The following is an 11621-nucleotide window of genomic DNA, read 5'->3' as shown; positions in this document are numbered from 1 at the left end:
ACAGGAATTGATGCTTTTGAACTGTGGTGTTGGAGAAGACTCTTGAGAGTCCCTTGGACTGCAAGGAGATCCAACCAGTCCATTCTGAAGGAGATCAGCCCTGGGTGTTCTTTGGAAGGAATGATGCTAAAGCTGAAACTCCAGTACTTTGGCCACCTCGTGCAAAGAGTTGACTCATTGGAAAAGACTCTGATGCTGGGAGGGATTGGGGGCAGGAGGATAGGGGGATGACAGAGAATGAGATGGCTGGATGGCATCACCGACTCGATGGACATGGGTTTGGGTAGACCCTGGGAGTTGGTGACGGACAGGGAGGCCTGGTGTGCTGCAATTCATGGGGTCTCAAAGAGTCGGACACCACTGAGCGACTGAACTGAACTGAACTGAAAGTCAAATGTCTACAAAAGCAGGCAAATAGTGGAAAGTGTAAGAGACAGTAAGAAGGGGCAAGAATGTAGCTAACTGGAGAGGATTCTAGGATCAGCCTAAAGAAGGCCACTGCCTGCAGCTTCAGTCTGCACTGGCTGTACCGGCAGCAGCATTAGCAAATATGATCAAATCTTCTAATTTTTTTTCAAGAGAAGATGAAAAGCTCAACTTTAGGAGAGTTGTTAGGATAGCTGTCCATTTTTAAATACTGGCAGCTAATTTAGATTTTAAAAGAAACAACTCTGCAGGCCAAACCAAATGTATACAAAGTGATTATGACCAGTATATAATATGTTGTAGAGATTCTGATGATGAATGATTCCTGTCTGAGAGATTTTGGACTAGACCTTTCCTATTAAATGATTTGTCAGTTATCCTCACTGTCAAATTCATTCTACACATCCAGGCTTTCTTCAGCTCAAGTCATAATTCTTAAGTTCAGGTACTGCCAAGGTCACTAACAAATCACTTCCCACCCAATCGTCCCCAGCCCCCTCTTCTCTCCCAATCTCCTCTCCACTTCCCTACACACTTACACACATACACAGACCCATTATTACCCATTATCTCAAGTTTGAAATGTTCAAGTTTAGTCTTTATACAACTTTTTAGGCCTTCTGTTAACTCTAAAATTCTTCACATTTCTCATTAGTTGAAGAAACTAAAATTGTATACATTCTTTACACTGTGATTTTTTAACTCTTGGGTCAGATTTAGGTCTACTCTTAATGTCTCCATAAAGAGTCAATAATTTGCATAAATGTATCATCCTGTTCTAAATGTCTTGGGTATTTCTCATATTTAAGGTAATAAATTATTTTTTGGAGTCATAAAGTATGTTCTAAGGACACCAGAAAAGTGCCAGCACTGTTCCCATTCTTCACATAGAAGTTCATCAAAAATTATTAAGTCTAGATACTTACTTTTAAAAATTCTGGACATATAGACCATTTAAAAGGTTGATTTTTTTAAAAATAAAATAGTAGTATCAGTGTAACAATTCCTTTTATAGCTTTTATTGCATATTAAGAAGTAGAAAGAAGTTTATCACACTGATTTTAAACCAATGGGCAAAAGCTGGAAGAATTCAGAGTAGCATCAAAACCTCTAAGATAGATTACGGGATGGAACTTTGTTCTTCTCAAGTTAAGGGCTAATTTCTCAGATCACTCTTCCTTCTCCTTTCTTTTCCTCCTGTGTTTCTGATGTACACGTTTCTTATTTTCAGTTCCAACTAAGTTTTTACTGCAGCAAATTCAAATAACTTTAAGCTAAAAATGAAGATTCATCCTTATTTGTAAGAGATGTACTGTCCAATAGCATTAACAGGTTTTATCTACCACGAAAGTTTATAGGGTTCAATTAAAATCAAAAGTAAAAAAGTAACATGTGCATCATAAATACAAGATAACTTGAGATGGGAAGCTCTGTTTGGTTTAAATGTCTACTTTGAGGGCTGTATGACTGCAGACTTTGAACAACTCCTCCATGGAAAAAAGCCAAAAAAGTCAATGTTATATTTCCTTCACTTGTGGTTCAGCTGGTAAAGAATCCACCTGCAATGCAGGATACCTGGGTTCTATCCCTGGGTGGGAAGACGCCCTGAAGAAGAGAAAGGCTATCCACTCCATATTCTGGCCTGGAGAATTCCATGGACTAGTTCGTGGGGTCGCAAAGAGTTGGACACGACTGAGTGAATTTCACTCACTTTCAGTACCCTCTATTTACCTCAAATGTGAATTACCATCCATTTGCATTTCATAACATTTCTACATTTTCTTCAGGATGGACTGGTTTGAGCTCCTTGCTGTGCAAAAGACTTCTCCAGCATCATAGTTGGAAAGCATCAATTCTTCAGTACTCAGCCTTCTAAAAATGCAGTTTTTATAAACAATTTTTATTTTCTTATTCAAATCCCAATCAAGTTAAGCAGAAGCAGACTTTGGTATGCATAAAAATCTTACTTTCATATAATCTACCCCATACCAGACCACCTGACCTGTCTCTTGAAAAATCTGTATGCAGGTCAGAAAGCAACAGTTAGAACTGGACATGGAACAACAGACTGGTTCCAAATAGGAAAAGGAGTACATCAAGGCTGTGTATTGTCACCCTGCTTATTTAACTTATATGCAGAGTACATCATGAGAAATGTTAGGCTGGATGAAGCACAAGCTGGAATCAAGATTGCCAGGAGAAATATCAATAACCTCAGATATGCAGATGATACCACACTTATGGCTCAAAGTGAAGAAGAACTAAAGAGCCTCTTGATGAAAGTGAAAGAGAAGAGTGAAAAAGTTGGCTTAAAGCTCAACATTCAGAAAACTAAGATCATGGCATCTGGTCCCATCATTTCATGGCAAATAGATGGGGAAACAGTGGCTGACTTTATTTTGGGGGGCTCCAAAATAACTGCAGATGGTGACTGCAGCCATGAAAGTAAAAGACGCTTACTCCTTGGAAGGAAAGTTATGACCAACCTAGATACCATGTTAAAAAGCAGAGACGTTACTTTGCCAACAAAGGTCCATCTAGTCATGGCTATGGTTTTCCCAGTAGTCATGTATGGATGTGAGAGCTGGACTATAAAGAAAGCTGAGCACCAAAGAATTGTTGCTTTTGAACTGTGGTGTTGGAGACTCTTGAGAGTCCCTTGAACTGCAAGGAGATCCAACCAGTCCATCCTAAAGGAGATCTGTTCTGAGTGTTCACTGGAAGGACTGATGTTGAAGCTGAAACTCCAATACTTTGGCCACCTGATGCAAAGAACTGACTCCTTGGAAAAGACCCTGATGCCAGGAAAGATTGAAGGCAGGAGGAGAAGGGGACGACCAAAGATGCAATGGCTGGATGGCATCACCGACTCAATGGACATGAGTTTCAATAAACTCCAGTAGTTGGTGATGGACAGGGAGACCTGGCGTGCTGTGGTCCACGGGGTCGCAAAGAGTTGGACACGACTGAGTGACTGAACTGAACTGAACTGAACCCCATTATATTATACTCACCGGCTGAAATGCCTTTAACAATCTCATCTGAGGACACCATTCAAGCAGCTTTTCTATCTCTTATTAAATTCTTATTTTAATGCAAAGAGCAAAGTAAACAGCACTTCATAAGAGCTGCACACACACAGCAGCCAACTCAAGATTTGCATGAAATATTTTTTACTTACAATTCTTCTCCTTGTTTGGCTTTCTTGTCTGACACCAGAAAGACGGTTCCAAAACTTCCGCTGCCAAGTTTCTGTTGAAGCATGTATCTTCTCGCGATCAAGGACTTTGGACATGTGGAAACAGCTATTGATCCACTCACACACTTAGCAGCTTCTCGGAATTTCAGCATTGCTCCAAACAAGAGAGAACTGTTTGTTTGTTTACTAATGAGACTTAACTCCAAGTCTCATTCAAGTCTCCTAGGAGATGGTCAAATGCATCCAAGTAGTACTGGTCAATGCCTTAAAGAGGAAAGATCCAGAGGTCAGATCTAATAGGTGCTGAACTATTCCTAACAAAAAAATGTAAGTTTCTGATAGTGATACTGATTCCTTGATTAGTGGATTGAATGACCCAATGTTGGTTAACTTTAACTACTTGAGAAAATGTTAAAAGGTAGAGATACTGCAGATTCCAATATAAGGCAGTCTTTCACAAAAACAGAGCCTTCCCTCAGATAGCTAAATTTGGCAAAACTGAGTAACAGTCAAATTTCCCCAGGGTTCTGAGATGTATCTATGTTTTCCAATCAACAATCTGTTTAAGATTTTATACTCCCTGCCTACTTTTCAAAAAACATCCAAATAAAAGAACTTTATAATTCCCTAAAATATACACATCTCCATCAAGTTTTATGTAATTCTTTCCACCTTATGTTTATTTTTTTAATATGGGCCCTTTTTAAAGTCTTTATTGAATTTGTTACAATATTACTTCTGTTTATGTTTTCAGTTTGTTGGCACAAGGCATGTGGGATCTTAGCTACTGCAGCAAGGATCAAACCTGCACCCACTGTGTCGGAAGGAGAAGGTTTAACCACTGGACCACCTGGGAAGTCCCTTATGTCTACTTTGACTAACAAATGGTGCTGCTGATGCTGCTGCTGCTAAGTCGCTTCAGTCGTGTCCGACTCTGTGAGACCCCATAGACGGCAGCCCACCAGGCTCCCCCGTCCCTGGGATTCTCCAGGCAAGAACACTGGAGTGGGTTGCCATTTCCTTCTCAAATGCATGAAAGTGAAAAGTGAAAGTGAAGTCGCTCAATCATGTACGACCCTTCGTGACCCCATGGACTGCAGCCTACCAGGCTACTCCGTCCATGGGATTTTCCTGGCAACAGTACTGGAGTGGGTTGCCATTGCATTCTCTGAACAAATGGTGAGTTAGGATTAAACCAGAAATTAGCATGACGCTGGTTTGATTTTTTTTCCTGTAGATTTTAAACCCGGATATTTGCATTTGTTTTTATAGATGTGAAGAGGGATATGGATTTGAAATGAATTTTTTCCCATCCCAAGCAAATTCTGATCCAGTTTCTGAAGTTTTTTTATTATACACACTGTGATAGAATAATCTCCCTGGATTGAAAACAACAAGTTTCACAAATGCAGTTCAAATCTAAAATTGTATTTTTATTAGTTGAATATAAATTTGTTATAGGTAAAGCTGTAATTCCTCAAGAAATTATATATGCATAGCAGAATTATGAAAAGCAGGACTGTTTCATATGAGTATGTGCATGGTAAAATCACTTTTATTTCATCAAAATGGAAAATGTTTTTCTAATAATTACGAAAAATGAGCTTCATTTTAAATTGCTAAGAAAGCATGATTTTAAACTGAATACTGGTCCTTGGAGTCAGATCAATGCCAAAGCTATAAAACAAAAACTGATTGTGCATAATGAGAAAACAAAATGTTATCTGTGTAGTTTGAGGTATATGGACAACTTCATCAGGGTGGTGGCCAATTACAAACATCCTTGGAATGCAACATAAACAAGGAAATGTCTATTTACACCACTTCCTTTCATGAAATAATGTATTAATCAGTTAAGTTTTTCCTAATGCCGGTGAGAAGGAAAACTAGCAACCAGCGAAGGATGAAAAGAAGGCAGGAAGCAAAGAAGAAAGAGAGGGAGGGAAGGAGAAGGCAAATCACCTAAGTGGCTAGGTGATCACGACAGTACTAAAACACAATGGACTGGAACTTCAGAGCTGGGGCCCATACCTGGAAATCCCGATATAACGTGGGATTATCAAGATCACAGAAAATATCAGTGAAATCTACTGATGAAAAAACAACTGGAGAACAGGACTCTCAATGTATCTTTGTTTGCTTCTGATCCCATAAAAGTGATGCTTTCTGGCCAAATGAAGCTGTTAAGAAAAGCGCATGGACTCATAACCTTTTCAACTGAAAAGACCCTTTCAGTAATCCTCCTTATTGGAGAGATGAGATAAAGGTCCCGGCCTAGGGCAGGTCAGAATAGTTCTGAGGAAGTCCAATTTCCCAGGAGCTCTCATTTGTAAATGAGCATTTAAGCCCAGCAGTGTCTCAGCAATGCGGCCAGCGCTACAGGACTCCAGACTAAGCTCCCTCCAGCCCAAGCTCCCTCCAGCCCAGTCTCTCAGTGACAATCCGCCGCCCCCTCCCCAGTCCCACGGTGGGCCGATGGTTTCATCAGTCTCCTCTTTGCGACTGCACAGCCATCTGAGAACTGATCAGTGTCCCCTTGCCCCCACATTACAGAGGCTATGAAGGAACCTGAGCACAAGGAGCACACCTTCTTTCTGTGTCCTCGGCGACTGGCACAGAGTAGGTGTTCAGTAAACTCTGTCAGAGCAGCTAAATGCCCAGCAAACCAGCTGCTACCCAAAGTGTGTTTGGTGGGATAAGAGAGATAAGAGTCTAAAAGCTGCACATTGACTCTTGGTGGGTGGAACTGTAAGTTATATCAATCTCGGCTCAGTAACAACAATGGAGAAGAAGCAGATCTGACACCACATTCTTCTAAAGTAGGGATCTAACCTTAAGGGAAACTTTAACCCTAGGGTCAAACGAATAATTCCTTGCCTTAAATTTTTTAAATTTACGTTTTCTCAAAGCAGCTTAACACAAACGGAGGAGGCAGGAGCATCCTCTCAGGGCTGGAGCAGGTCCAGAAGGTCAAGAGCCAATAGAAGCGAGGAGGCGCGGATTCGGAGTCCCGGAGAGGCTGCCCTGAAACCATCACATTCCTGGAACGCCCGCGCGCCCTGAGGAGTCTCCCCGTACCTTTCCGGGTGGAGGGCGAGGGTGCGTCGCGCACTCCCAGGGTCCCTCCAGTAACCCGGAGTCCGGAGGCGCCGCCTCACAACTCGATTGCCAAGCCGGGCGAGCTAGAGACCCAGACTGCGGGGGCCGTTGCCAAGGAGACAGCGCGGGCCGTACCCGGAAGTCGGGCGCGGCTGCTGGGCGCCGTTGCCAGGAAGCAGGCGCGGGGCATACCGGGAAGTCGCGGAGGCGGCCCCTAAGAGGGTCATTTAAGCGGAAGTGTGCGCAGACCCAGGTGGGCGGGGAAAAGGCGGCCCGTCCTGCGGCCTTGCTACCCTAGCTTAACGGCAGCCATTCGGAGGGTGCTTCCTGAATGACCTCGTGCGAGGCCTGTGGACCCCTCACACCCTGCGGAGTTTGCGCCACTGACTTCCGGTAACCGGGGTCTCCGTGACGTCAAACGCGGAGACTTCCGATTCCGCTTGGGAGGTCTGGCTCAGTTGCTTGGTCCTCCAGTTCTCGCCGTGGTCCCGAGGGTCCTCCCAAAGGACCAAGCAGGTGGCCGCTGCCGGCGTGGGGACAGGGTGTGAAGGCCCGTGTTTGAGGACTTGGAGCAGACCTTTTGTGCGCCCTCCTATCCAGCACTAATTTGTTGAACATCTACTCTGCAAGATGCTGTAACTAGCCTGGGATGAGTTGATGTGGTCTCTACTTTCATTTGCTTTAGAAGAGAGACTTGCAGAGAAGTAGGTACCCTGCAGGGTAAGGTGTTGAGACACACAGGGCCAATATTGAGGTGAAGTGAGTTGGGCACTGAATGCAAGAGGAAGCCCAAAAACTCTGTAATCAAGGTAAATTCTAACACAGTTTCTTTAAAAATCAAAACTAATGCAAAAGAAAGGATCCATGTTTGACAAAATCTCACAGTTTTAAATAAACACAGCATTAGTAACCGTGCATTGCTGAGCCATATTGGAGCCTGAGGGCAAAGGAGAAACTAGCAATTCTTATCCTGGAACTTAGCTGGTTGGGGAAGGATATGTTCAGTAATCTGGCAGATATGCAGAGACAGATGAGAAGAGTCCCTTGTTAGAGTGAAACTGGAGAATTCAGTTCCTCCCGGCTTGAAACTTGGAACTATGCTAATTAAGACAGGCCCTAGAGCCAAGGCCTCAAAGAAATTCTCAAACACTGATTATCAAAATAGAAAAACTGGATCCATATCAGGGACCCTGAACACTAGTTAACTGAAGCCTATGTTTTCTGATATATTAAGTGATCGAGGTTATCATTTTTATAGCTTAGGATTTTTTACTTTGACCCCACAAAACAAATATTCTGTGTTGTAGGATGATGACTATCTCAGTATTAAAGTCTGCAGAAGTTCTGTACGTCAGCAGCCTCTATCCATGTCCAAAGAGCAGATTCCACGAAACCATTGAATTTGTGCCTTGTAACACTTGGGGAAAGCGAGAGAGAATGAAAAAGAACTCAGCTAGGTGGTGTTGGCTCAGAATCTAGGTAAGAACTAAGGTGCTAACACCTAATGTGTTCTATTTAAAGATTTCTTCATAACCTTTTCTGTTCATTTGATGGTGCTGAAAACAGTTACTTTGTTCCCCATCTGTGACATCAATTAAAAATGTGTTCTCTTGTTTTAAACAGGCAATTCTTCAGATGATCATGGGTATCCGAGGTCTAATGAGTTTTGTAGAAGATCATAGTAATGAGTTCTTCACTGATGTTAAGTTGCGAGACACAAAAATTATCATTGACGGTTATGCCCTCTTCCACCGGCTTTACTTCAGTTCAAACTTGGAGCTGCGGTATGGAGGGGACTATGATTCTTTTACAGATGTTGTACAAAAATTCTTTGAATCACTATTTGCTTGTAAAATCTGTCCATATGTTGTCTTAGATGGAGGATGTGACATTTCAGATAAGAAGCTTAACACTTTAAAGGATCGAGCTAGGGAGAAGATCCAGATGGCCCATTCCCTTTCTGTTGGAGGGGGTGGGTATGTGTGCCCCTTACTCATCCGAGAGGTGTTCATACAGGTTCTGACCAAGCTGCAGGTATGTTTCGTCCAGTGCTTTTCGGAAGCAGATCGGGACATTATGACCCTTGCTAATCACTGGAATTGCCCCGTCTTATCATCTGATAGTGACTTTTGCATTTTTGATCTGAAAAGTGGGTTTTGCCCATTGAATGGCTTTCAATGGAGAAATGTGAACACCATCAAGGGCACACGAGACCGCTACATCCCTGCCAAGTGCTTTTTCCTCGATGCGCTGTGCTGTCACTTTGGCATTATGAACAAAACGCTGCTGCCTCTTTTCGCGGTGCTCTGTGGAAATGACCACGTTAATCTGCCTGTCATGGAGACGTTCTTGAGTAAAGTACGACTCCCTCTTGGGGCTGCCAATTCTAAGGGTAGGAGACATCACCGAGTGCTGGGACTTCTAAATTGGTTGTCTCGTTTCGCTGACCCTACTGAAGCATTAGACAGCGTTCTGAACCATCTCCCCAAAAAGAGACGAGGAACCGTGAAGGAACTTCTGTGCAGATCCATGGAGGAGTACGTGCAGGCCCAGGGAAGGCTTCAGGACTTCTTCCAGCATGGTGCTTACACCTGCCCAGACACCTGGAATCCCGGTTTACCACCATGGGTGCTTGCGGCCTTAACCAGGGGCCAACTGTCCCCTTTCATCAGTGATGCTCTGGTGCTGAGACGGACCATTCTCCACACACAGGTGGAAAACATGCAGCGACCAAACGCCCACAGAATCTCTCTGCCCATCCGGCAAGTCATCTATGGGCTCCTCGTGAATGCTCCTCCACATGTACGTAATGTGGCCTGGGATGCACTGCCTCCTCAGCTTCCAACTTTCAGCGAAGTAGAAAGGATTAATAAAAATATCAAAACATCAATTGTTAATGCAGTAGAACTACCCAAGGATCATTCTGACTTAAGCAAATTGACTGAGGTAAGTGTTTGTAATACCACTGCAATTTCTGTAAATTACAGATTACAAAGTGCATTCATGTGTATTAACTCTCAATATAACAAGCTGAGGTCGGTTGCTATATTGCCTCTATTTCGTAGCTGAGAAAACTAGAACTCTAAGTAAAGTATGTGAATCATCAGCCAGTGAGTTATCCATGTTAGGCCTCAAACCTAGATCCTTTAGTGCCAAATTTACCATTTCCACTGTACTTCAGTAGCATGTGTTATCTTTGTGGTTATTACTACTGGTGTGTTGTTAACTAGCTAGTAATAGAATGGAGTTAGTGACTAAAAATGAAAGGGAAAAAAATTCTGAGCTGCACAAAATGGAAAGTTTGCCTTCAGGCCTTGACCAAAGGCATAACGAATATCTCAGACTGCACTGAATTGCAATTAACAAAATTGATACTGATGCTTGGGCCTAGTTTTTCATGTTTATTGATGAGAACTTTTTTTTAGACTTGAGGTTTATGGCATCAGGATGATCTGCTTAGTTTGATACTGAAAACATGAGTTTTAACCTAACTCATTGTTGCTTAAACCTGAATAGCAGGCCAACCCCCTTTTCAAGTTAAAAAAAAGTCTCTTGGATCCCAGTCTTTACTTTGTTTTTTAGTAATATTACATATATATATTAAAAACTACAAATAGATATGAAGCTGCTTATATTTACAAATTAAATGCAGATAAAATCACAATTCCAATTGCAATACTTATTTGTGGGAGCGGGGGTAGGGGTGGGGGTTGGATCCCTGGTGGCTCAGAGGGTAAAGAATCTGCCTACAATGCAGGAGATGTGGGTTTGATTTTGGGTTGGGAAAATCCCATGGAGAAGGGAATGGCCACCCACTCCAGTATTCTTGCCTGGAGAACCCCATGGACAGAGAAGCCTGGCTGGCTACAGTCCATGGGGTCGCACAGAGTCAGACATGACTGAGCAACTAAGCTCATTAGATCCAACTCAGTATTCAGACTCAGGAGTCTCCCAGGCCACTCCAAGTGCCCATCAGCTCCAGGATATAGGACCTCAGGACAGCATCCCTGGATGCTGAATCAGGAGCTGGAGTCCTCCCAAGATTATATACCATTGATTCTCCATGGCAGGTGATTTTGCCCCCAGGGGACACTTGGCGATGTCAGGGGACACTTGATTGGTAGTACTTGGGGAAGAGGCCTGTTGCTACTGCCATCTAGTTAGGAGAGGCCAAGTATGTTGCTGAACATCGTATATTTGGCAGAACAGCATCTTCAACCAAAAATCATTCATCCCAGAATGTCTACACAGGTGACCAGGAACTAGCCCTTTTAGCCTCCCCATTGGTAACAGCTCAGGCAGGATGAATAGGATTCACATCAGTAGGTCCAGGAGCCTTCTTGGCAATGAGGAATGACTGCTAATAGGAAAAGTTTTCTTTCTGGGGTGATGAAATGTTCAGGAATTAGTGATGGTTGCACGTGCTTATTTCTAGTGGTAAAGAACCCATCTGCCAGTGCAAAAGGCTTAAGAGACCCAGATTCGATCCCTGGGTCAGGAAGAGTCCCTGGAGGAGGGCATGGCAACCCACTCCAGTATTCTTGCTTGGACAATCCCATGGACAGAGGAGCCTGGCAGGCTATGTCCATAGAGTCACAAAGAGTCAGACATGACTGAAGTGAGTTAGCATGGCATGGCACAGCACAGGCATTCGTTCAGTTCAATTCAGTCACTCAGTCATGTCCGACTTTGCGACTCCATGGACTGCAGCACGCCAGGCCTCCCTGTCCATCACCAGCTCCCGGAGTTTAATCAAACTCATGTCCATTGAGCCAGTGATGCCATCCAATCATCTCATCCTCTGTTGTTCCCTTCTCCTCCCACCTTCAATCTTTCCCAGCATCAGGGTCTTTTCAAGTGAGTCAGTTCTTCACATCAGGTGGCCAAAGGATTGGAG

General features: G+C 43.3%; 2 protein-coding genes across 9 annotated transcripts in view; one reads left to right on the top strand and one right to left on the bottom strand.

Annotated features, from left to right (window-relative positions):
* The window catches only part of NEK11 (NIMA-related kinase 11), a 276447-nt gene extending 269539 nt beyond the window's left edge, over nucleotides 1–6908 (bottom strand). For 4 of the 6 annotated variants that reach the window (XM_010834962.1, XM_010834961.1, XM_010834966.1 and 1 more), the window contains exons 1-2: nucleotides 6704–6907; nucleotides 3608–3889 (exon numbers count right to left, since the gene is read on the bottom strand). In XM_010834962.1, the coding sequence (XP_010833264.1) occupies nucleotides 3608–3777 (170 nt within the window). In that variant the 5' untranslated portion in view covers nucleotides 3778–3889; nucleotides 6704–6907. Of the gene's footprint in view, nucleotides 1–3607; nucleotides 3890–6703 lie in introns of all 6 variants that reach the window. The other 2 variants (XM_010834960.1, XM_010834964.1) reach the window with 1 other exon arrangement.
* Nucleotides 6909–6978: 70 nt separating this feature from the next.
* ASTE1 (asteroid homolog 1 (Drosophila)) overlaps nucleotides 6979–11621 on the top strand; it is a 17409-nt gene continuing 12766 nt past the window's right edge. For 2 of the 3 annotated variants that reach the window (XM_010834969.1, XM_010834967.1), the window contains exons 1-3: nucleotides 6979–7533; nucleotides 8032–8203; nucleotides 8348–9670. In XM_010834969.1, coding sequence (XP_010833271.1) covers nucleotides 8360–9670 — 1311 coding nt within the window. In that variant the 5' untranslated portion in view covers nucleotides 6979–7533; nucleotides 8032–8203; nucleotides 8348–8359. The remainder of the gene's footprint in view (nucleotides 7534–8031; nucleotides 8204–8347; nucleotides 9671–11621) is intronic. The other variant, XM_010834968.1, reaches the window with a different exon arrangement.

Source organism: Bison bison, unplaced genomic scaffold (genome assembly GCF_000754665.1).
Source record: "Bison bison bison isolate TAMUID 2011002044 unplaced genomic scaffold, Bison_UMD1.0 scf7180017864037, whole genome shotgun sequence".
Taxonomy (NCBI): domain Eukaryota; kingdom Metazoa; phylum Chordata; class Mammalia; order Artiodactyla; family Bovidae; genus Bison; species Bison bison.
The sequence above is the reverse complement of the archived record's forward strand: the minus strand, read 5'-3'. Positions and strand labels throughout refer to the sequence as shown.